General features: G+C 43.8%; 1 protein-coding gene across 1 annotated transcript in view; it reads left to right on the forward strand.

Moving 5' to 3' along the window:
- The first annotated feature begins 355 nt into the window (after positions 1-355).
- Positions 356-25,561, forward strand: part of LOC135212538 (E3 ubiquitin-protein ligase arih1-like) — a 46,967-nt gene continuing 21,761 nt past the window's right edge. Inside the window, exons 1-6 of the mRNA XM_064246066.1 lie at positions 356-711; positions 5,064-5,213; positions 12,891-12,956; positions 13,607-13,822; positions 16,365-16,586; positions 16,789-16,919. Of these exons, the coding sequence (XP_064102136.1) occupies positions 490-711; positions 5,064-5,213; positions 12,891-12,956; positions 13,607-13,822; positions 16,365-16,586; positions 16,789-16,919 (1,007 nt within the window). The 5' untranslated portion in view covers positions 356-489. The remainder of the gene's footprint in view (positions 712-5,063; positions 5,214-12,890; positions 12,957-13,606; positions 13,823-16,364; positions 16,587-16,788; positions 16,920-25,561) is intronic.

Genomic DNA, 25,561 nt, shown 5'->3' on the forward strand with positions numbered 1-25,561 from the left:
ACTTTTCATTGTAATATTTTCTTAAATACTTCATTATATTTGCTCCGTATATTGTGTAATATTAATTTTTCATAACTATTAAATGCTAATCGTGCCGTTTAATTATGTATATAAATAAATGTCTTTGTGATATCAAGTGCCAGTAGCAAAACTCATTCCTCCTTATTACACCTAGAAAACATGTTGAAATATTTTCTATAACAGCTCATTTTGATTAAAGTTCTGTCAAAGAGATTTAGGTACCATGTGATTTGTTTAATATGGAAAACAGACCTGAGTTCCATTATATGGGTCACACATCTAACCTAAGAGAACGCTACCATCAGAAGGCTTAGCCTTGTACAAAAACCTAAGAGAACGATTCTTGTTTTCCAATGACGTCATCCACAACAGAAAAGAGAAGAAGGAAGAAATAGTGGAAAGAGAAAAAGGAATTACCTCCTAATTTTGCCTTCGAGGGGTTGTCCTTGAGGCCCAGGAGTGTGCGATATGCAGTCCGACGAGGAATACCTTTATGATTGTGATTCAGGGAACGAATCTTCGGGTGACGATGTTGGTCTCGAGTTCGACCTCGAAGGAGAATCTGGAGGGAGTTGTGTCGGGGCAGGGAAGTACCGAGACACGGAGGATTACCCCTACGAGGTGCTGTCGACCGAGGATATCACGGCTCACATGATCGAGTGTATCAAAGAAGTCAATAGTGTAGTCAATGTGAGCATTTTTATGAACGTTCGTAACGTACCCTAGGTCCTAGCCTAGGCTAGGAACTAGGTAGGTCTTAGGTATACCTAGTACCTACTTCCTGTTCTAACCTTGGTCCGAGTGTTGACAAGATCGAGGCCCAGCGTAACATTACTATGTCGTTTCCCATGTCGTATTTCTTATAGAAGTGTTGATATTTCTTAGCCTAGGTACTCAGTCAAGTCATTGTGAGGGTGTCATGATTTACCTAGTCAGATTTACTGTTAGCTAAATTTGGTTAAGCCATTGTAAACTTAGGCTTAGGGTGTGGCAAATTAAATTTGTCCAAGAAAAATTGGTATAATTCACTTAAAAGCTCCATAGACACAGACACCTCGTAAAGCACCATCCCCCTGACGATTAAAGTAAAACCCTAGACAAAGGATGTAAGTTTCTCCAATCGTTTCACTTGCATAGTATTAATGTACATCCTTTCCTATATTCAGTCACCAAATTTTGATACGAAACTCTAACTCTGTCTGGAGTTCTTCTGTAGAATAAATGAAAAGTGGAATTATTGAAAATAGGTATGTAGGCTAATTAGACTTGTGTTTTGTTATGCTGATATTGCAAGTTTTGTGTGTTTTTACTAGGACAGGCTCTCTTTGTTGGGACAAACCACTCCTTTCAGGCTTCTGCCACCGTAATATACTATTAGTATATCGGTAATTAGTCTCGGCTAGCTTTGTTTATGGGGATCCACTGTTGGGAAGGGGTTGTTGAATAGGGCTAAAGAAAAATAGGATCACCTGAAGATTAGTGACCCCTAATACCTCTCCTGAAGAAAATCGACCCCAATATTTTCCTCCTGAAGAAAAGCGACCCCAATATTTTCCACCTGAAGATAAACGACCCCTGCTTGTTGGTGTCTCCAATCTTCAGGTGACCCACTTTAGCTCATAATATAGAGAAAGGGAGAAAAAATATAGATATATATTCATTACTTTATTAAACATTTGTTAAAAACACAAATTTAGACGAACAATAGTTAATTAAAAGTGTAGCTATTGTCTTGCAATTTCAGTACAAAAATAATCAAACCTACTGTAACTCCTGTGGCTAGCGTGCGCAGCACAACATTACCTCTTGCCAGAACATACCGAGCTTGCCAAGAATCTTTTAATATGCGGATAAGGCGCAAAACGCCGTTCCGCCACGGTCTACTGTAACCCCTGTTAATTCCTCATCTTAAGAAAAGCGACCCCAGCTTGTGTTGGGGTCTCGTTTCTTCTGGTGATCCGAAAAATAAGCATAACTGAATAGCTCTTAGAGTAATAGGTTAAATGTGCTCAAAACATGAGAACCAAGAAAAAGTTGGTTATGTATAAGTTAAATGTGCTCTAAACCTGAGAACCAAGAAAAAGTTGCTTATGTAATTGTAGGTTAACCTATCTGGCTTTGTGATCAGTGGAAAAGTATATATATAAGCATGGGCTTCTGCTTCATGTTTGCATAGCCTAGCCATGAAGGCTCTTTCTCTTGTGATTGGATTAATAAGAATGCTATGTAGGCTATTATGTAATTTATCCCCAAGGTATCTCATATATGTACTTTGAAGTCAACCTTTGTGGATATGTTTAATTAGGTAGTAAGGTAAATGGGTGAGTTATAGAAAATCCCCACTCACCTGCCATCACTGTGTGTGTCTGGCCAATGTCTTTCTTTGCTCCTGCTGACTGCCAAGTTGAAGCTTTTTTTATCATTTTTCTGGTGATATGGGTGTGCCTCAGATGAATGAAAAGTCGTGGTGTGAAGGAAGTCGAGTTTGTGAGTTCTTCATGCCCACCAATACTTTTTCCTCTGTAAAGTAGGACCTGAAGTGGTAACCTGTCTTGTGAGGAATGTGTGAGTTGGTTCTCTTTGCAATGGAAAAATTTTTGGGAATGAGGAGGTAGTGTCTAGAGGAAGAAATACTTCCCTTTTTTTGTGCGAGTTCTCTTTGCAAGGGAAAAATTTTGGAAATGAGGAGGTAGTGTCTAGAGGAAGAGATACTTCCCTGTTTTCCTGCCTTTGGTCAACAAAGGTTATTACAGCTAATCCTTTAGAGGTGGCTTCACTCTCTTGAGTTTGGCATTGGCACAGGCCTCCTCTGTGAGAAACACAGACAGGGAACCCGGCCACTTTGGTCTACAGATGTCAGGGTACCGCCAAAGTTTGTCATTTAACTTGTAAAGTGTAAGTGAACTATGTTCTGTGGTTGATGTCATAGATGGGTCTGTCTAATCAGAGCTCCTGTTGTGTGGATTATAGATTTCTTTTGTCAAGACAATATCTTGTTAATCTTCATGGCCTAGCTTGGCCCAATGCTAAGTTTTCAGACTGATGGCCATGGGTCTTTCTGTTTCAGTAAAGTTATCCATAGTCATGAGGGGCTTTGAGCACTCTTGCCCTCCTAGGGAGCTTAGGCTAATGGAGTGGGACATGATTATTGGCCTTCACAGCCTAACTCGGGCACCTTATGATCCCATGGGAGAACTTAGATCTCACACTCAGGCTGTCTTCTTGCTAGTCTTAACTCTGTTGAAACTGACTGGTTAATTGTATGACCTTGATCATCTTGTCAGATACTTGAAGGATTGGTAATTGGTGTATGTTCTCTCTTGTTCATAAGTTTCTGGTGAAACCTCAGAACCTGTCAGTTCTTAATGAGAGATATGTGACCTTATCTGTTCCCTCTCTCTTGGACTTTGTTGGTGATCAAAATGAGATACTTTGATGCTTGGTGCAAACATGAAACTATGTGCACCACCTATAAAAGACCCAAACCAGGGGGTCAGCACTCCTTGTTGGTACCAAATGTGCATAGTATCTCCACAACACCCTTTTTTTTATGCTGTAATCAAACAGGGTTATGACTTTAGGCAAGTTAGAGTTGTACAGTTCATGTGGAAGGTCTTGAAATAAGTGGAGTGGGGCTGTTCCTTGCATTTCAGAACAACTTTCTGGCAGCACAGTTAATAAGGGCAGGGTTCTGGATGTGTCAGACTGCCTTTACTTCATTGTTCCCAAAGGGTGTTGCCCACAAAGTCCCTGAATACCTTCTCCTTGAGATCTGTGGTGGCTGTTGAGTATTTTGTGTCATCACACAAGCTGCTCTTAGACAGAAAAGCATCTTGTCTGGGCGCTCTGCCAGATTTTAGTTGCCTTTTGACTGTCACCCCTTGTAGGTGTCACACTTGGGGTCTCCAAGGTTTTCTTTTATAAATGAGATCTCAGTCACATTTCACTGGGACCCAGGGCCCTATCAGTATGTCCATCCAATGCCTTACCAAATATGAGGTTTCAGGAGTCAGGTGGAGATTTAACTTGCCAGTGAGGTACGAAACAACCTCCCACCAAAGGAGTGAGGTTCTTATATGAAAACTGATGGTTTGTATATCTGTAGGTGCAGATAGAAAATTTTGAAAAGTATTTTGTATTTTTCTTAGGTATACAAACCAGAGCCTTTTTTCATAACCCTACAACAACCACTCTTCTTAGTCCCTGATGGCAGGTACTAAGTTGTGAATAAAAATTCTTGAAGTTCTTGGCCAGGGTACGTTTGTGAGATTTTATAATAGAATATGAAATAGCAGAGAAATGTGGTGCTTGAAGGTTGGAATATACAAGTGCAAGATGGGATTTTTGTGTGGTGAGAAAGGAAACGGTACAGTTACCATATTTAAAAAGCTGCAGAATGCCAACCATTGAGAAGACAGATCATGAATAGCATATGTATTGGGAGATGAAGACTAGACCACAGGCAAATCCAAACAATATGGACACTATAAGAGAACAGAGTGAACCTATCAATTGTGTAACCCTGTTAAGGAAACATATATGAATATGGTGTTATCCCGTGGAATTCAGATTTCATTTCAGAAAGAAATGTAAGGAAGTGTAGTAGTAATTTCAGGTTTATTTAAAAGGCTAGTTATCAAAATATTGTTACCTTTTTAGTCATTATTCTCTTGAAATTTGACAATTTTAATAATTAAGTAGAATATATGACCTTGTAGGGGAAATTTGCTGTGAGTAGGCAGTGCTATACATGTGTATAGGAAATTTTATAAATAGTTTTCTAAAAAATAATTTAAAGTAGATAGTATCGTCTTCAAAAAAAATTTTACTGCAGATTTTTCTCTTTAAGTAGGTAGACATGAAATAAGTAATCTCTTCACAAAGGTTATTAGTATTCAGTAATATTTTTGTGCTGCACTTTTTGCAGTGGTCACCATTGCAGTTGATGAATTTAATTAGTTTATAAGCTGTTCAGCATTTTAGATGAGACATTGAAGCTGTCTGCTTAAAATTAATATGGTGCATTATTGTTTCTTTTGCAGATACCTATCACAACTACCCGAATATTGCTCAACCACTTCAAATGGGACAAGGAAAAGCTCATGGAACGTTTCTATGATGGAGACCAGGAGAAGCTATTTTTAGAGGCTCACGTTATAAGCCCGTACAAAGGCTCATGTAAAGCACAGAAGGTAATGTAAGCTATTTTTGTTGGCTCCAACTCTGACCAACAAGTGAAAAATGGCTTCAGTTGTTTTCCTTAACTATATAAAGCCTTTTAGAACTTGTTATGCAGTATTAAATTTATTGTGATCAGCATTGTTTTCCTAAAAGGTAAAAATTTTAAATTTCATGTATGACACTTACCTGGCAGGTATATATATAGCTATATTCTCTGTTCGCACTGGCAGAATTTTCAAAACTCGCGGCAACCGCTAGATCACCTGGTAGTTCAGGTGATCGCCACCCCGTTCCCATGGCGCTGGTGCTCGGTAATCATTCCCATTTTCGTCAGATTTTTTCTGCCAGCCGAACCGGCAACATCGTTGTGGGTTCCCTGCTAGAATTTCGAACTCGTTAGCTGACTTTCGCTGTACTTTGATGGATTTATTGGGTATCGTATTGGAAAAGTTGGATTGGCAATCGCGTTTGGAATTTCTTATAATGTCTGATTCTGGTTTTAGTATTTAGAGTGTGTGTGAAAGAAGGGTGCAAGGTGAGACTGCCGAAAGCCTCGGTAGACCCTCACACAGTATGTAAGAAGTGTAGAGAGGGTGTGTGTACTTGGGATAATAGAATGTAATGAGTGTGAAAGTTTAAATGAGAAGGAATGGAAGACTTTCATTAAATATGTTGAGAGACTAGAAAGGGATAGAGTAGGAGATCGGTGTCTCGGAGTGAGAGGTCAGGCTCTTCTAGTAAGGCCTTGCCCAATGCTTCTGTTATTTCTCCCCCTCCTTCCCAAGTAGAAGTTTGTAGATCCTTTCTCTGAGGTTTCTCCTCGCGCCTGCTGCTTGTTTTCTGAGGATCCTAATTAGTGAAAGTGTTTGCCGCCCTTGCGTCAATGGGCGATCAGATTCAGCGTCTTACAGACAAAGTGGGTACTTTTGAGAGTGTCAGTGTAGTGGAGGGGGCGGCTGATCGTCTCTCTCGTGCTCCTGACCTAGGCTCTGCCAAGCTCCCAGACCCAAGGGAGAAGGCATGTCGACAGTCGAAGGGAGGCGAGAGGGGTTTCCCTTACGATCAGTCGTCCCTTCAGGCAGTCCTGTTGCGTCCCAGGCTGTAGCAGTGCGCCATAGAAAAGGCGACACTGGGAAGTGTTTTTTCTTCTACCGATAGTTCTGCGTCAGGCAGGTATCGACGCTATGCGGAAGAATCGCGTCCGCTGAAGAGGACGCATAGACCTACGTCATCTCAGGATGAACTTGACGCTCAAGAGCGGTGGAGTAGCCCCGAGATTTTCTCATCTAGTGACGATGAAGACGTGGTTCCGGTTAAAAGGAGGAGAACTTTTCGTTCAAGGCAGGACGCAAGACTTCATTTTAATTAGACGGCGGTTTCGCCTGATAGGAGCCCTCCTTCTGCATCCTGGGCAGTTTCTCCTGTATCTTCTCCTTCTCGTAGACCTCAGGTTCGAGTTTCTCGTCGTAGCAATACTTCTCGTCTTCGTTCCCCGCATGCTCAGGCATCCCGTCAGGAAACAGAGACTAAGGACTTTCTTAAGAGATGCAAGGAAGGTTAGTCGATCTAGTTTAAATCGTGGGAAGCAACGAAACATCCTCCTACAAGACGTAAGGACGCGTCTCTCCCAGTCAAGTCCTCCAAAAGGACGCATGATTGTTTGCCTCCTCCTCATCGCACTTCGGATTCTCGTGTAGGACGCAAGTTACCGGCTAAGTCGGACGGACTCTCAGGCGGACAGGACGCAGGACGCAATCTCGGAGCGGATTCACGTTTGGTCGACGTATCTCAGAAGGACGCAGGACGCAGGCGGCAGGAGGTTAACCCTTCTTCTTCCCGTGAGGTTAGAGAGAGTTCAGCAGCAAGACCTTGGATTACAAGATGTTTCTTCGGCAGAAGAGGAGATGGAAGACTTAGCGTCTGAAGAAGAGAAAGATGGTGAAGCACCTTCTTCAGACTACAAGAACGTTAACTGATTGCCTTCTGTCATTTTTGAAGGGGAATTTCAGCCTTCAGCTCCGATGTCACCCCTTTCTCATTCTCCAAGAATCAAAAAACACCGAAGAAGTCATCGTTTTTGAAGATGAAGCTTTCAATTACAGCAAAGAGGCTCTTCAAAGGATCGATACGTGGTTGAAAGAAAGAGGGAAGCGGGCAAGACTTCTTTCTCCTTCCCTCCAGCCAAATTAGCATCGAAGTCCGGAATCTGGTATGCGACGGGGGGGAAAGTCTCGGCCTGGGAGTTCCTGCCCTCCTCCCAGGGGTTTTGGGGGATTTTTTCCAACATTGGTTGACCAGTTCCCGCAGACATGCTTTGAATTCGGCTAAAGTTTGGTGGACGTCATCAGAGTTAGATCATCTCTTGAAAGGTATTTTCCGGACATTCGAGGTTTTTAATTTTCTTGATTGGTCCTTGGGGGCTCTGGGACGAACCTTGGAAGATAAGGAATCAACTGCTTCGCAACTTCCAAGCAGTATTATGTCCTGCATGGACAAAGCCCTAAGGGATGGGGCGAATGAGTTAGCATCGCTTTTCACCGCAGGAGTTTTAAAGAAGAGTCACTCCTGTGCTCTTTTGCTGCAAAGGGCGTTTCTAACGCTCAGAAATTCGAATTGGTGTTTTTCCCCACTCTCGGATCAGTTATTTCCTTCGGACTCTTTATCAAGGATATTTTCGCTTTCCCTGACTCAGAAAGCGACGCAGGATCTTTTAACGTCTTCGGTAAGGAAATTTTTACCCACCAAAGTGGTTAAGAAGACACCTAAGGAGTCAAGGAAGAAGAGCTCCTTCCAAGAGGGGTTCGAAACCCAGTAATAACAATGAAGAACAAGTCCTTCAGACATCAGTTGGGCCAGACTCCAGAAGTTTTGGGAGATTTGGCAAGAAAAGGGAGCAGATCCTTGGGTCGTCACGGTAGCCAAAGGAAGGTTACAAGATCCCTTTCTGAAGAAACCACCTCTTTCGACATCGCCAAGAGAGCTTGGAGCTCACTACAGCGATCCAGGGAACAGAAGCACTTCAAGAGCAAGTACTTTCTATGCTCAGGAAAGGAGCAATAGAACCTGTTCTGGATCACTATCCCCGGGATTTTACAACCGGCTTTTCTTAGTAGCGAAATCCTCGGGGGGAGGGGGATGGGAGACCAGTACTGGACGTAAGTCAACTCAACTTATTTGTGTGAGAAGACAAAATTTACTATGGAGACGACCGATTCAGTACTGGCAGCGGTGTGCGTCCAGGGGCTGGATGGTTACCCTGGACCGCTTTCAAGACGCGTATTTTCATATCCCAATTCATGCAGGATCCAGGAAGTACTTAAGATTTGTGATCCAGAACAGGATCTTTCAGTTCAAAAGCCTCTGCTTCGGACTGTGCACAGCCCCACAAGTTTTTTACAAGAGTGATGTCAAGCGTGGCGAAGTGGCTACATATTCTAGGGATAAGAGTGTCTCTATACCTAGACGATTTGGCTCATAAGAGCCAATCAAGAAGACAATGTCTGGAGGACTTAGAAATGACGTTGGGCATTAACGAACGAATTAGGGCTGATGGTGAACTTAGAAAAGTCGAATCTGATCCCCAATCAGGAGCTAGTTTATTTGGGATTCTGATTTCCTCAGCGACTTTTCGGGCTTTTCCATCTCCCGACAGGCAAGCTCAATGCATCCGGAAAGTACAAGCCTTTCTAGAGAAAGAACAATGTTCTGCACGAGAGTGGATGAGCTTACTGGGGACTCTCTCGTCACTGGAACGGTTCGTTTCTCTAGGAAGGCTTCACATGAGACCCTTGCAAATATTTTTTGAACCAAGTCTGGCCAAGAAAATCGCAACCGGATTCCTTCCTGTTCGAATTCCTCGCAATGATCAAAGAGGGAATTACTAGTTTGGTTGGCTAACTCCGGGGAAGTTAGCGGAGGGAGCGTCGCTCCAGCAGAAGAACCCAGACCTTGTATTGTTTTTCAGACGCGTCGGACGCAGGCTGGGGAGCGACTCTTGCCCTCAAGAAGTGTCAGGTCGCTGGAGCAAGGAGGAAGCGTCTTGGCATATAAACAGGAAGGAACTGATGGCGATTTTCTTGGCTTTGAAAGAGTCAACGCGGTGATCCGCAACAAGGCGGTGCAGGTCAACGCGGACAATACCACAGCTCTGGCGTACATCCGCAAGTAAGGGGGAACGCATTCAGTCTCTCTTTGCAAGTTGGCGGAGGAGATCCTTCTATGGGCAGAGAAGGAAAACGTAACCCTTCTCACCAGGTTCATTCAAGGGGAGGAAGAATGTGAGGAGGGGACCTGTTGAGCAGGGAAGGTCAACTTCTGTCTACAGATGGACTCTTCATCTAGAAGTATGCCAGAGTCTGTGGAAATTATGGGTCGTTCCAGTGGTGGACTTGTTTGCGACCGCAATGACAAAGAGATTGACGACTTATTGCTCTCCAGTCCCAGACCGTCAAGCAGTCGCAGTAGACGCCTTTCTTCTAGATTGGACGGGGCTAGACGTGTACGCCTTTCCCCCGTTCAAGATATTAGGAAAGGTTTTGAAGAATTCAGGGAGAGTCAAGGGACGAGAAATGACTCTCATAGCTCCCTACTGGCCGGTCCCGAGATTGGTTCACAGAGGTACTGGAATGGGACAGTAGATGTACCAAGAACACTTCCAGCAAGAGTAGATCTACTCAAACAGCCTCACTTCAACAGGTACCACAAGAACACCCTCGCTCTGGGTCTGACTGCTTTCAGACTATCGAAAGACTTGTCAGAGCGAGGGGGTTTTTCTAGAGAGGCGGCCAGAGCTGTGCCGGAGCAAGAAGAGCCTCGACTATTAAGGTGTACCAGGCGAAGTGGGAAATCTTTCGTAAGTGGTGCAAGAGTCGAAGATTTCTTTCATCCAGTACCTCTGTGACCCAAATTGCCGACTTCCTTTTATATTTACAGAAGGAAGTAGGGTTGTCAACTCAAACAATTAAAGGATATCGTAGTATGTTGGCCTCAGTATTTAGACACAGAGGTTTAGATATTACCATAATCTCGATCTGAGAGACCTCATAAGGTCCTTTGGAACAAGGAAGGAACACGATACAGAACACCTTCCTGGAATCTCGATGTAGTCTGAAAATTCTTAGGAACTAATAAGTTCGAACCGATGGATCAAGCTTCGTTTAGAGATATCTCGAAAAAGACCATCTTTTTGGTGGCCTTGGCCACAGCTAAAGGGTTAGTGAGCTGCAAGCAATTAGCAAACATGTTGGCTGGAAGCATGACAAGGCAGTTTGCTCTTTTCAGGAGGTTTTCTTGGCCAGAACGAGAATCCAGCTCATCCCTGGCCAAGGTCTTTTGAGATTATGGGTCTTTCAGATTTGGTAGGACAGAAACAAGAGAGAGTTCTCTGTCCAGTAAGGGCTTTGCGCCTATTATATAGAGAAAACCAATAATATTGAGGAACTTCAGAATCACTGTGGTGCTCTGTGAGGACCCTAGCAGAGCAATGACCAAAAATGCTATTGCCTTTTTCCTCAGGGAACTGATTAAAGAATCACATATGTTATGCCAAGAAGAAAAGTTTCGGCATCCTTAAGGTTAAGGTGCACGAAGTGAGAGCAGTAGCTACTTCCTTGGCATTTAAAAGGAATATGGCCCTCAAAGATATCATTGAAACGACTTTTGTTTTGAGGACTAATTCAGTGTTAGCGTCTCATTACCTTAGAAACGTCAAAACAACCTTTGACAACTGTCAAACGTTGGGCCCTTATGATCCTCAGGAGCAGTATTGGGCAAGGGAGTTTTCCAACCCATACTTACTAACATGCTAGGTATTTTAATTAAGTGGTGTTGTTTTTATGGTTGTCTGAGAGGGTTTTTTTCCTCTTCAGTCTGTGAAGTGTAGTGTGTTATGTTAGCTTTGTGTGTGGTTCAGGTGGTCCTAACTTATCCTAGCATGAATGCCCGTGGTAAGAGAGGGCTAGGGTTTCCTGTCAACGAATTGGTCCCGTCCAGTTGTCCAGACCCTTGTATTTAGCTTCATCAACTATTAGGTCATATCCTAGTTGGGAGCTACTAAGGTTTAGCAGGCTAAGAGGCAGGATTTATGAAGTCAGCTACCTTAGCAGGTAAGGAATCTAAGAGTATTTGGGATTTATTTTAAATTTTAAACTTACAATGTTGCTGTCTTTGACCCACCTCCAAAATGTGTCAATCAGCTATATATATACCTGCCAGGTAAGTGTCATACATGAAAATGATGTTATTATGATATAACAAAGTTTCATGTATACTTACCTGGCAGGTATATATAATTAAATTCCCACCCACCTCCCCTCAGGAGACAGGGTTCAGAGAAATCTGACGAAAATGGGGAATGATTCCGAGCACCAGCGCCACGGGAACGGGGTGGCGATCACCTGAACTACAGTGATCTAGCGGTTGCCGCGATGTTTTGAAAATTCTGCCAGTGCGAACAGAGAATATAGCTATATATACCTGCCAGGTAAGATACATGAAACTTTGTTATATCATAATAATCATCTTTATGTTAGTTATTTACCAAGTAATTACGTTAAAAGTTTCTAGATTCGGCAGCTAGAATTTGGAAATTCTCAGGTTGGGCTATTTTCTAGTGGCTAAGTGAGCAGCCCTGCCCACTTTCGGTGAGAGAGGAACAACTAGCAAAAATGGCTTTAATTTGTTTCTGCTGGCTGGTGGCTCTACTACAGTTGTTAGCTTCAGTTTTGTTTTGGAATTCATTCTTTTGGTTGACATTTTCATCTTGTTTGGACCTAAGGTGTAAACAAATTTAAGCCATTTTTGCTAGCTGTTCCTCTCTTTCCCAGGAAGTGGGCGGGGCTAGTCACCTAGCCACTAGAGAATAGCACCACTCATGAATTTCAAAGTTGTTGCTGCCATTTCTAGAAACTTTTAGCTATGTAATTACCTGGTAATTATTTATAAATCCTTATTTTAATATAAAAATGTCATTTCTGTTCTCAGCACTGGGCCATATGGCCCAAATTTCATTCTCTCTCTCTCTCTCTCTCTCTCTCTCTCTCTCTCTCTCTCTCTCTCTCTCTCTCTCTCTCTCTCTCTCTCTCTCTCTCTCTCTCATAGGAAATTTTTTATTTGAAATATTTTTGCAGTAATTTTTTCAATTTATCTCTGAAATGTAGGAAAAAATGATCATACTGTGTAATTGGGGCTTTAATGTTGTTATAAGCCTACTAAATGGAGATTTTGATAATTGGTAATACCCTGTTTTTGCAAAACAAATTCTCTTCCTTTGCTGGTTTAACACAAGATACAGATTGTGTTGCATTTCCAAGTAAAACATGAAGGCACAAGTTGTTTTAGAGCCAGTTCTTAAAGGAACTGCCTTGCTGCGTTTTACTAATTAGCTTGACTTGCTATACTAAACCTGGCAACGAACAATATTTTGTTAACAGCATTTCATAAAATCAAAACTATTTAGACTAGATTTTTTAAATGTAGGGAGTGTACCAGAATATTGCATTAACATTGTTTTTCTAATTAGCTTAACCCACTATACCTGGAATAGAACATTTTGTTGATATTTTATGAAGTAAAAAATATTTAGACTATATTTGTTAGGATTTTACTAAAATATTTACATTGGTTTTTATTTGACAATACGTAGTAATTACAACTATATTTTGATGAGTATACTACTTTCTTTTCCACAGGTTTCAGTAAAGACTAGCAATGGAATGGAAGAGTGTGAGATATGCTTTCTCAACATGCCCTCTGCTGTAAGTACACATACTTAGATGACTTTAGAGTTAACTTTGGTTAAGCTTATTTGCTACAGACTTAAATCTCATACCAGACTAGTACTATCTTCTTTTAGGTCCACAAGTACTATTTATTTAAATATTTGTGATAGAAGTGGTGCTTGAGTGTTTTGACAGTTATTTTTTTTTTATATAATGTTGGATTAAAATTATACTTTTAGCACAGTAGTATTGTGCCCATCCTTGGCAATTTTTTTCCCCCTAAACCTGAAGTCATTTTTCTGTAAATAAAGGGGAATAGTCTTTGTGCTTTATTTGATATACAGTATCTCGTCCTGTATTAAACTAATGTAGTTGTATCGATTTAATGGGACTTGAATATGCAGTAACAGCCTTTTATTTTTGTTGTACAAAGTCAGCATATGCATTTTTCAAACAAATTTAGTCAATTTGGCATAGATTGCATGTTCTGCAAAAGATCCACTCCAATTTAAACAGTGCATAAAAAATTTTGGTGAACTTAATTTGTAGCATTGTTCATATTTTTTTTTTGTGCTCTTAAAAAGTTTCAGTCATAGTTTTCTCGGATAAATTACAAACCATCATTCTTTTAGTTAACCTATGCTTAAACACCTTATACTAATGGGAATATGCAATTGTAATTACAGATGATGACCGGTATTGAGTGTGGACATCGCTTTTGCACCAGTTGTTGGACAGAGTACCTCACTACAAAGATCATTGATGAAGGGATGGGACAAACTATTTCTTGTGCAGCTCACGCTTGTTCTATACTTGTTGATGATCAGACAGTGATGCGACTGATAACCGATCCCAAAGTCAAACTCAAGTACCAGCACCTTATAACAAAGAGTTTTGTAGAGGTAGGAGAAGTTTTGTTCATTGTAATAGTAGCATAGTTCACTTACGAAACACGAGTCAATTGACTATTTTTAAGAAGTACAGGCAGCCCCTGGGTAATGGTGGGGGTTCCATTCCTGGCCAAGTGGCTCTAACTGAAGATCGCTGATAACCGGAAATTGGCAATAGTAATTATTTAATAAATGGTATTTATAATTCGTAAGTGCCAATGAGCTGTTTATTTATAGTGCCTCAGTGGCGGGATCGGTATGGTCTTGTCCTGCCACCTCGGTGGCCGCGAGTTCGATTCTCGGTCATTCCACTGAGGAGTTAGAGATCTGTATTTCTGGTGATAGAAGTTCACTCTCGACGTGGTTTGGGAGTCACGTAAAGCTGTTGGTCCCGTTGCTGAATAACCACTGGTTTCATGCAACGTAAAAACACTGTACAAACAAACTATAAACCGTTTATTGGCACCAATAACTTCTAATTGTTGTTGATAAAACACCAACAATGATAAACCACATACCGATGCCAAAAATAGTTTACTGCCACTGTAAATCTGGCTAACCACTAACCATCGTTAACCAATGCCGCTGGTAAGTGGGGGCTGCCTGTACATATTTATAAGTACAAATAATTATAATATGTGAAGATGGAGGGAAAGACAGATGATAGCCATACTGCCCACGCCCCAATCCTACTAAAATGAGGAAAAGAGACGAGAAGACAAACACGACTGGCCCTGCAAGAAGAAGGGAAGATCGAATTGACCGCCATTAAAATTTGTCCTGAACATCCTGAAACACACACATTCTGAAAGACTAAAACATTACTAAGTTCTCAGACATGTGTGAAAGATACATAAAAACATAATTGTCAATAGTACACATATTTCCAAATTAAAACACTAAAGCAAAGTAAGGGATCCTGTCTAACTGAAGGGGCAATACTCTCTTAGGAGGTGGATTAGCCTATCACCCATAACGTAAGCGATGCCGATGCAGAGATATAGACATATCTACTGCAACAGCATCTGTCCCAAGGAAGTTCAACATGGCAGCAAAGAAGGCGTGTTATAATAGATCAGTTTTTGCTTTATACAAACAGTTAAATATGTACAAGAGTTTATAGCTAACATTGCATTGGTTACTAAACAGCTGTTTAATCATCCTTGGCATAAAAACCTCTCTCTCTCTCTCTCTCTCTCTCTCTCTCTCTCTCTCTCTCTCTCTCTCTCTCTCTCTCTCTCTCTCTCTCTCTCTCTCTCTCTCTCATATGCAGTACAGTTTTGGTCACCAACACTAAGAAAAAACATAAATAGATGAGAAGGAGTACAAGCAAGAGCCACAAAGTTAATTCCATCCATCAGGCAAATAGGTTACCGAAGATGACTAGAGAGCCTGAACATGTATTGGCTTAGACACATGATGGTTGTGAGGACAACTAATAGAAATATTTAAAATACTGAAAGGCATAACAAAAGTAGACAGTAACCTATTTACATTAAACAAAAGCCAGACAGGAAATAATGGATGGAAACTAGAACTGAAGAGATGCAACACATCCCATTGTGGGAACTTCTTTACATACAAGATATGTGCCACCGGAAGTTGTAAACAGCAACAGTGTGGAAGTTTAAAAGAAAGCTAGACAAAATCATTAGGCACTGTGAATGCACAGTAAAACCTGCTCCTACAGATAAGCAAGCACACGATGTCTCCTTGGATGGACTAACGAGTCTTTGAGATATCCTAATCCTTGTAACTCTCTCTCTCTCTCTCTCTCTCTCTCTCTCTCTCTCTCTCTCTCTCTCTCTCTCTCTCATTGTTGTGTGGTTGTTTCATATCATTGATGGTGGTGGTATTAGTACAGTGATAGTGTGCAGTTGTCATTTTGGAGATTTGTCATCAGAGGTAAGCTTTAATTTTAGTCACTTCTGTATTTTGGTATATATTTTTTTTAAATCTTGCAACTCTAGTTAGCGGTAGCAATGGATGTAAATGCGGAAGTCATATAAACATGACTATGACAAGGATTATACTCTGGACTTATTTCCACGTAGCAGAACAGTTGCTCATGTAGGTCAGTCCCTGTACTAGTTAGGTTAAAATAATTGCCTTTGAACCCTTCCTTACCCATATAGTAATATATATTACAGTAATATCACTTATGTTATAAGAGCAAACCCTTAAGGTGGTCTGGTTAAGCTAATTTTAAATAAATAAAAAAAAGAAAATATCCTTGCTTTCACAAACTTGCTTACTGTTCATTACAAAGCTTGTGTAGGAATTAATCCAGGTTACAGTAGGCTTTAAATCCAATTCAAGTTTCATGTATGATGTAACATCATGCAGGTGATCTTCAGTGTTTTACTGCTTTAATTAGATTTTAAAGCGTTAAAATCATCAGATCAGTATATGTGTAAAACTAAATTTTTTCCAAAGTCAATCCAGGAACCAAATGAGGAATACCCAGAAAATATTCGGATAATTGATTACAAGCTGTAACGTATGATAGCTTATATTGTGGAAGCTATATTCTTATAAATATTCTGTTTTCCAGTGTAATCGGCTACTACGTTGGTGTCCTTACCCAGATTGTAATTATGCCATCAAGGTACAATATCCAGAGGCACGACGAGTCATGTGTAAATGCAGGAATGTGTTTTGTTTTAACTGTGGGGAAAATTGGCATGACCCTGTGAAATGTCATCTGTTAAAAAGTTGGATCAAGAAATGTGATGATGATTCTGAAACCTCCAATTGGATTGCTGCTAATACCAAGGTTGGTTTTATTGAAGGTCCTAACAGACTTTGAAAGTAGTGTAAAAGGTTTCAGGTATTATGTTAGGTTCACATTTCATTGGTCATCTTCACTAATTTAACAAACATTTATATTGATTAGCATTTAATGAACTAATAGGAACCTCATCAAGTGCTTAATATCATGAGATTTGGCATTTCCTTGATTACATTTGTCTTTCCAGGAGTGTCCAAAATGTAAAGTTACCATAGAGAAGGATGGTGGGTGCAATCACATGGTTTGCAAGAACCAAAGCTGTAAAGCAGATTTTTGTTGGGTGTGCCTTGGGCCGTGGGAACCACATGGTTCATCTTGGTGAGTTCCAATATTATTCAAGTAACAGGAGACAGAAACTAATAGCCCATAGTCAATACATTACTGTATGTGTGGTAATTTTAAAGGTATTTAATTTTGTCTTTGTATGAGGATGTTTTGAAAATGCATGACACTATAAAAATGGTAAATATAATCTTCCTTGAATTGGAAAATTTGTGTTTTGGTGAATTTTTTTCTTTTTGAAGAATAAAGGGTAGAAATGTTAATTTTTTTCTTATGATATGAATAGACGTGAGTTCTGTGTAGGCCTTCATGTAAGTTAACCCAACAAGTTGTACTTTACCATAAACCCATCACTCTTGCAGGATTAACCTTTGCTGATTTGAAAATTTGACTTGAAATTTTTCAAATAAAGAGAAGACAAGAGGAAGTTCCAAAATGAAAAATTTGAATTTTCTGTGAGGCAACAAGCACTATGTACAGGCCATGTGAATGAAATTGTTTATTTGTTCATATATGAAACAAACCTTCGGTCTTAAGGGGGCCGGCCGGCTAATGCCATTTTTTAAGGACAGGACTTTGATATTCATACCACTTAATAAGGTGACTTGGGACATCTCCAAACCGCATATGATTTTCGCCTCTGACCTTCGGTTTTGTGACGCCAGGGCGATTTGTCCCGAAAATAACCATTTTTCAAATTCTATCTCCTCCCTTGATATTTAATATTAACCCTCTTACGCCTAAGCCCTAAAAACCAAAACGTCTCCCGTATGCCGAGGCGGGTTTGGAGTGAGCGCGGAAGCGGAAAAAATAATTTTTTCAAAAAATCACAGCGCGCTTAGTTTTCAAGATTAAGAGTTCATTTTTGGCTCCTTTTTTGTCATTGCCTGAAGTTTAGTATGTAACCATCAGAAATGGAAAAAAATATCATTATCATATATAAATAATGCGATATATGGTAGCGAAAAAAACATTCATACATAATTATATTCAAATCGAGCTGTGCGAAAAACGGTTAAAGCTAACAAGTTACTTTTTTTTCGTTGTATTGCATACTAAAGTGCGATCATTTTGATATGTAACACATAGTAAATCGATCAAAGCAACACAGAAAAAATATCACAAAATGATGCATGAATTCGTAACACGCGGACATAAAAAAATGTTTTCTTCAAAAATTCACCATAAATCTAAATTTGTTCCGATACGTAATACAAACCATCGGTCCTTTAACAATAGGAAGTAGCTAGCGGCAGCTGGAACGGTCGTAAGCTTCGAACAAGGGGAGAACGGTAGTTAACTGCTTGTCCGACAGTCGCGCGCCGCGCGACTGGGAGGTAAACAAATCACTTTTGCTTTCGGCCGCGGGTGTGAAGGACGTGTTCGTCATCGCTCTCTGCCCGCTTCATCGTCGTATGCTTTGTTTTATATTGTGTTTTCTACTAATGGTTTGTTTGACTTGAAAATGAAACTGTAAGTACACTGTTTTCATTTTCATTACTTAATTATGAACCAACATGGAGTTATCGCCGTAGATGCGGCGATTTCCTCTCTTTTCATGATTGAACCCTTGAATTATGTCTCGGTGCCGAGGGCGGCGCGCTCGCGCCGAGTCATGTATTTTGGGCGAAAGTGTGTAATTGAAAAATGTAAGTACTCTTTTCATTATATTTTTGCCCTGTGCGTTCGTTACCGAGGGTGTGATTGCGCTCGGCACGAGCCTTTTAATTTTGTATAATAGAATGCAATGAAAGTGGATTCGCAATTGCAATATTCTTTTCATTTTCATTTATTTATTTGCATGAAATTTAATTTGGATCAATTTTCGTTCTTACCGGGGAATTGATCCTTACGATTTTTTTATGTGAAAGTGAAATCGCAAGTGCAGTATCTGTTTCATTTTCATATATATTTTATGATAGCATCATATTATTGGATCAAGTTTCCGTTCTTACCCAGGAATTGATCTTTTCCCCTTCTTTAAGTTCTATGAAGTGAATCGCAAGGGCAGTATTCTGTTTCATTTTCATATTACTTTTCACTGCTGTGCGGGGGTAGGGGAAGCGAAGGTCTGCCAGGAAGTCGTCGGAAAGCTCTCCCGCGACTCCCTTGGTATCCGATTCTTCGTCTTCCTTCCTGCCCCCCGCTCAGCTTCTTCGTTGTATTTTGTATTTGGTGGTCTTCCTTGCGTTCGGGGTGGGGCATGTCTTCCCCCCGTGCGTGAGGGAACCCCTCTTACTAATCTATCTATGTTACCGCAGGTGCTACATCCGTGGGAGACGACCTTGGACAGGTATGGACCACCGCGGCGGCAGGGCGTGCCTAGCCTCCACGGGCTGCTGCAGCGTCTAGCGAGGTCTGGAGCGGTCTCCATTACTACCACGGCCGCTTATGCTGCTCCCCCCCCTCCTGTCTACACTCCCCATGCTGTGTCGATGACGCCGTCTGCCGCTACTAGGGCCGCCGCCGTATCGAGGTGGGGTTGCCGCCGCCGCCTGTTTCTTCGTGTTGCCTGCCCCAGACTTTCGCTGTTCCAGCAGCTCGCCCCTGGACCGGCCGCCAGGACCCAGGTTCCGCTGGCTGCCGATGATTCTACGAGGCGATCGCTGGGCCTGCCGTACCTGCCGCTGATGTGATTCCCGCTGTTGGCTTGGCTGTCCCTTCTTGGGTCTACCCGCTGCCGCTGTTCCTGCCGCTCCTGAGCTGGTTGCTGTTCCCTGTCGCTCCTGGTTCCTGAGCCTGTCCATGCTGGTCCTGCCCACGGTGTGTCTTCCCAGTCCCAGGTCCTTCCAGACAGGTGCAGTCGGGCCATGTTGCTTCGGCAATAGCCCGCCCCGGCTCCGGCCTGGATGGAGGACCTGACGACTGTCCCTGCGTGAGCTGACGAGGAAGAGAGAAGAGGAAGCTGTCATCTTCGTCTTCATCGTCTGCTGCTGCCTCTTCCCCTTCGACTTCTAAGGCCCATAAGCCGAAGAAGAAGAAGGCTGCCTTCCCCCCTAAGAAGTCTCCTTCGGGAACTTCTAAGGGCCCGTCCCACCCACCCCGGTGGGACGGGGGGTCCTTCTGCTGGTCCTCCTGCTCCTTCGGGAGCGGGGCCCGTCTCCCCTTCCGTAAGGAAGAGATAGATGGGGACCAGAGGAGTATCGGTTAGCTCTGGTACTTCCTCGCCTGGTGCTAGCGGCGATGCCGCTACGCCAGGTTCCGGCTCGGTCTCTCGTTCGCGAGAGATACCCGAGTGTACGTTCTCCCGCGGGAGACCGTACGCCAAGTTTCGGCGCCAGAGTTCGCTCGGCGCCAAGACACGGCACGGAGCAGAAGGCTGGTGAGAGACGCTCAGGTGACAATCTTGCCAGGCCAGCGGCCGCTCTTGCAGCGACCAGCTGGTAACCCGGGTTTTCCCCCCTAAGAAGGCTCCTTCGGGACCTTCTAAGGGCCCGTCTCGCTCCGGCGATTCGGGGAGCTCTTCTGCTGGTCCTCCTGCTCCCTTGGGAACAGGGCCCGTCTTTTCTTCTACCAAGGAGAAGAAGACGGGGACCAGAGGAGTACCAGCTTCGGCTGGCACTTCCTCGCCTGGTTCTAGCGGTTCTGCCGCTAAACCAGGATCCGCCTCGGCTTCTCGTTAGCGAGAAGTACCGAGTGGAACGGTCTCCCGCGGGAGACCGTCCAGCCAAAGTCTTGACACCCGAGCTCGCTCGCCGCCAAGACCGAAGCGCGCGGAGCAGAAGACTGGCGAGTGTCGTGCAGACGACTCTCGCTAGGCCAGTGGACGCTCTCGCAGCGACCAGCTGGCTGCTCGGGTTGACGTGGACGGTCGCTGACCAGCCACGGGTTGAGGCGAGGAAGGGGTCCCCGCGGTCGTCGGTACCAGCCACGGCTGGTACCAGCGGCTCGACACGAACCGAGAGGACGCCTCGCCGGTCTCACCGCGACAACGAGCCTAGCAGGTCACCTGACGCCGCTCCCATCGGTACCGGGCGGAGACGGTAACCAGCAAACAGCTCGCCTGACACTAGAGATCAGCGTCGACGTTTCTCAGCCGAGCCTCTCGCCCCAGGCGAGTGGCAAGGCTAGGCCTGCTGCTCGATCGCCACCGCGGGTGGACGATCAGCAGCAGCCCTCCAAGCACGCTGGTCCTGCCAGCGAGCTATGGGGGGAGCGTCAGGTCTGCCTCTCCTGTACCTTCAACCTCCTCGGGCTACACCGGGAGGAGCGAGGTACCTATGAGGGATCGCGAGAGGTGCGCCGCTCGCGATCCCGCTATGACACCGTATGGACCAGGCACGGTTCTAGGACCGACCAGGACATACGCGCAAGTAGCTGGAGGCGACCGTCAGGGGTCTGCCGCTGTTCCTCCTTCTGAAGGAGGAGTATCTCGGGATCTGTTCTTGTTGGAGGGACTGGACGGTCCTACTCCGCAAGAACAAGCGTTTACTCCCGAGATACAGAGGAATTTGCAGAAGTCAGTAAGCTGATTCGTCAGCATAATGACCTTGCGGAAGGATTGCCGCTCCCACCAGCAGAGCCACGTCTCTGCTCGAGTCGTTTTGGGGCCCGAGAGGGAAACCAAACCGACGGTGGGTCTGCCGCGATCGGAGCTTGCCGATTCTGTCTCGAACCAGAGTCTCTCGTCTCCGGACAAGAAGGCTCTCTCAGTTCTGGCCGGTCGATCAAGCAACTTCCACCTCCTCTACTGCGACACGCGTTTCGTTTCTACGTGTCTTCGGACACCGTATTTAAATACTCCTTCGGTCCTCCTGAGAGGTTTTTGACCTACGACGAGGACTGGAATGAGTCGGAGGACGGTATCGGCTCTCCCGTCAGGTGTCGATCAGCCCCACCCAGACGACGTTCACAGTGGCGGCAGACCCTTACCTACAGTGAGAGTTCGTAACCCTCCGCGGGAAAACGTTTTCTCCTGACGATACGTTTTCCCAGACTCTGAGAGGCCATCGCCGCAAGGCGATGGCTGCTCCTACTCTTCTCCTACTGCTAGTTCCACTGGGAAGGCGAGCAAGTATCCAATTCCTCCCCATTCCCTCTCTCCTTACGGCTACGAGGGAAAGGGGAGGGATCCTACAGAGATTTCTCTGTAGATCCCACGTTCGGGACTGCGCTACCGGGGGGACCTTCGGGTCCTACCTGACGTAAGGCCCGGTCGTTGAGGAGGGATCCTGCCCCATTCTCGATTTCTACGGGAATCGAGAGGACCACCAGCCGATATCGTTTGACGAATTCGGTGGGGGTTTCGCAGACTGCTTAGAATTCTACGGAATTTCTAGCGCATTCAGTGTTCGAGTTTTTTACGATCTCCAAACAACCCTTACGCGAGACCACGGTCCAAAGTGAGCGAGACGAGAATCCCCGATATACACGATAATCGGGTACCTCCCGCCTATGCTCTAATTTCCTGGAATTTCTAGCATTGGGAAGAAGACTGCTGCTGAAAGAAACTATCTCACAGTGGCCGACCAACCTGGAATAGAGAAGATCGGACGGGAATATCCAGTTTGGCTTGAACTATCGTCTTAGTATTCTGTTCACCATTGAAGCTTTCCTTCGAGGAAGACTTCTCCTTCACTCTCTTGATAGAGATCGAAGGTGGTCGATCTCCAATCCTTATTTTGTTTCTTGAAGGAAAGAATTTAGGATGGAGATCGTTGTTCAGAATCCTACAAATATACTACGTATATTAACCTTGCGACATGATTCTACTAAGCAGTTGAATTGTCCGAGGGGTAGGCGCATATCCTAGTTAATCTACGGATTGCGACTTATAAGAGAAGTATTCTAATTGAACTGCAACTCGGGGTTGCCTGCAACCTCCCAGGAGTTTTCAGTTTCAATTTTATATACTTATGGTTTTGTCACGACAACACCATTTCAACTTTTATATACTTATGGTTTTGTCACGACAACACCATTTCAACTTTTATATTTACCGAAATTCGTTTCGCCTAAATATAATTGCACGAGCATATCTTTTATGCTCGGTAGTTCTAGCCGAACGCATTCCTTCGTGGAATAATGGATTACCTGGCCAACTCAGGATGACGAAGTCAGCGAGAGCTCAGGCTCAACTACTGCGTATTGAACTGCTTGATAGCAGCTCAGTATCAGCTGGGCCTCCGATATGCACGGTCATGTATGTCTCTCTCTCCCCTGCTTTGATTGACTACCGACCGTATCTCTGCCCAACAATCATGGACTTAGGTCTCCTGATTAACGGGGATTCTCGCAATAATAAAGGACCATCTACTGCTGTGACGCTAGATTCCATCGCCTTCGACATTGCGAGAATTTTCAACAGAGATATCTCTTGGACTCTTTCATCTTTCGTTTACCGCACGGTAACAGAAGCTGTACAAGTCTCCCGCTGCATCGCACTGCGATAATGCGAATGATTTTGCAGACATCTGAGTTTGTCTTCAAAATATCTCGTATTCGTAGGTGTACAATTGTTCATTGTTCAACCCGAATTACGAGATGTGTCAGAAGACATCGACCTACTCTCCGACCTGACAGCTCTACTTCCAAATGTTCAGCCCATGAGAAGCAGTTCTTCAGGCGGCTTTCCCCTGTGTTTTCATTACTGAAGAATGCCCCGCTTTCATTGCAACTACGACTTCTCACCGGACAGCAATGAAATAGCGGTTAGCGTTTTCAGTCATTTGTAAGCACAGGTTATGAATCTTGAGAATCCTTCTCTCGATTCATCTGTGAAGACGTAGGTTGCATTCAATATCTACCTTCGTCTTCAACGGTACATAGTGTTGTTTCTCCTTAGCTGAGATTCAACAACCATGAGATGTTTTACCTTCAGGGACCTCGGTCTCTAGAAGGCAATTGACTTTCGCCTGTTGGGCACATGCCTTAAGAGAATCATCACCTCGCTGTCCGGCATTGGTGACAACAAATACATTATTTGTTGGTCTCTCGGCATAACCCTATTAAAGGCGAAGGTCACGTGACTTACTCGGATGCTTTTGACAACTTGCCTCCTACCGACGCAGTCAGTCCGGCAGCTGTCAGAGCGGCCGAGTCAGTTACGAACTACGCTGTTGACTTAGTTCGGTTGTTACAGAGCAATCATTACTTCGTTTTAATAGCTTGTCACAGTACCCATACCATTGACACCCATGGAGTGTCGGTGTCCTATCCACTACCGAGAACTTCGCTGCATGGGGATAGGAGGATGCGAGAGAACTTTTCGTGGCAAACGGACAGACCAGTATGGGTACTGGACATCACCGAAGTAGAGAAGAGGGATAGGTCATGCGACTATTTCCTTCTTTTCCTCTGAGGAACTGCATGACTTCTCCTGCGAAGTCAAGCATCCAGGGGATGGGGATCCGTGACGCTCGATTTCGTACCGAACTTCGTAGCGAAGACTCAGAACCCTTCGGTCCCTGACGATTGGTTCGAGTCGTTCACAATCCCCTCCCTAATGGACTTCACCGCCTTCGATGCGAAGGAGATGCTGCCTTGTCCGCAAGAACTTCTCCGTGGCGCAGGTACTGAAGGCAGGGGTCTGGTCCAACCAGACCACATGCCCTTCCTTCTACCTTCGGGATATTGCCCACAGGTCCTTGGATCTTTTTCCACGGGACCCGTGGTGGCTGCTCAACACGTTGTGTAGCGAACCCAGACCCTCGCAGGCTGAACAGCATCGAGTCCTGGTGTGACCATAAGAATGGATGAGTGAATGAGAGTGTGACTGGCTCCTCATCTTTTTCTTCCCCTCTACCTGTGGTTAGAGGGACACGGTCGTCACCCTGCTGGATAAGGACAAGATGCAGGTGACTACTCAACAGAGCCCCCACCCATCCTATCCCTTTCACTAGGGATAGGAGCGTATATCCACCACTTCCTCCAACAAGGGGGAGGAAGTGGATGCCAGCTTGAGACAACCCATACTTTATGTTGCCTCTTGCAAACAGGAACAAGTTCTTGCTTGCTGGTACGAAGAGATACGCTTGCCTCTCTCTTAGTACTCGGCCCAGAGGTCTGACCATTGATCCTGCGGTGCACACCCCGATCAATCGGACAGAGGCTTGGATCCCTCCCTCGCTCTTACGACCAGGGAGGCATTCCAGGGATGGACGAACACCAGTCTGTTCATCAAAAGACTCAGATTCCTCCCACCAAGAAGTGAGTCTTCCTATTGTTAAAGGACCGATGGTTTGTATTACGTATCGGAACAAATGACAATTTGTCGAAAATTGCATTTTTCCTAACTATACAAACCTGAGGTCCTTTACATATAGTCCCTCCTCATGCCACCCCTCACTGCGTATTTTGCATGGGCCAAAAGCAAAAGTGATTTGTTTACCTCCTGCGCGACTGTCGGACAAGCAGTTAAACTACCGTCTCCCCTTGTTCGAAGCTTACGACCGTTCCAGCTGCCGCTAGCTACTTCCTATTGTTAAAGGACCTCAGGTTTTGTATAGTTAGGAAAAATGCAATTTTCGACAAATTGTCATATTGTTCTAGAGACTTCCAATTTGTTTCAAATGAAGACAACTGATTGAATATTACGATACTGTAAGAGTTTTAGCTTAGAATTGCAGTTTTCAACCATTTTGGACGAGTTAAAGTTGACCGAATGTCAAATTTTTTTAATCATATATATATTTTTTATATGCAAATATTGCAAAAATGAGAAAAGCTACAACCTTCAA

The sequence above is a fragment of the Macrobrachium nipponense genome, chromosome 41, assembly GCF_015104395.2.
Source record: "Macrobrachium nipponense isolate FS-2020 chromosome 41, ASM1510439v2, whole genome shotgun sequence".
In the NCBI taxonomy this organism is placed as follows: Eukaryota; Metazoa; Arthropoda; class Malacostraca; order Decapoda; family Palaemonidae; genus Macrobrachium; species Macrobrachium nipponense.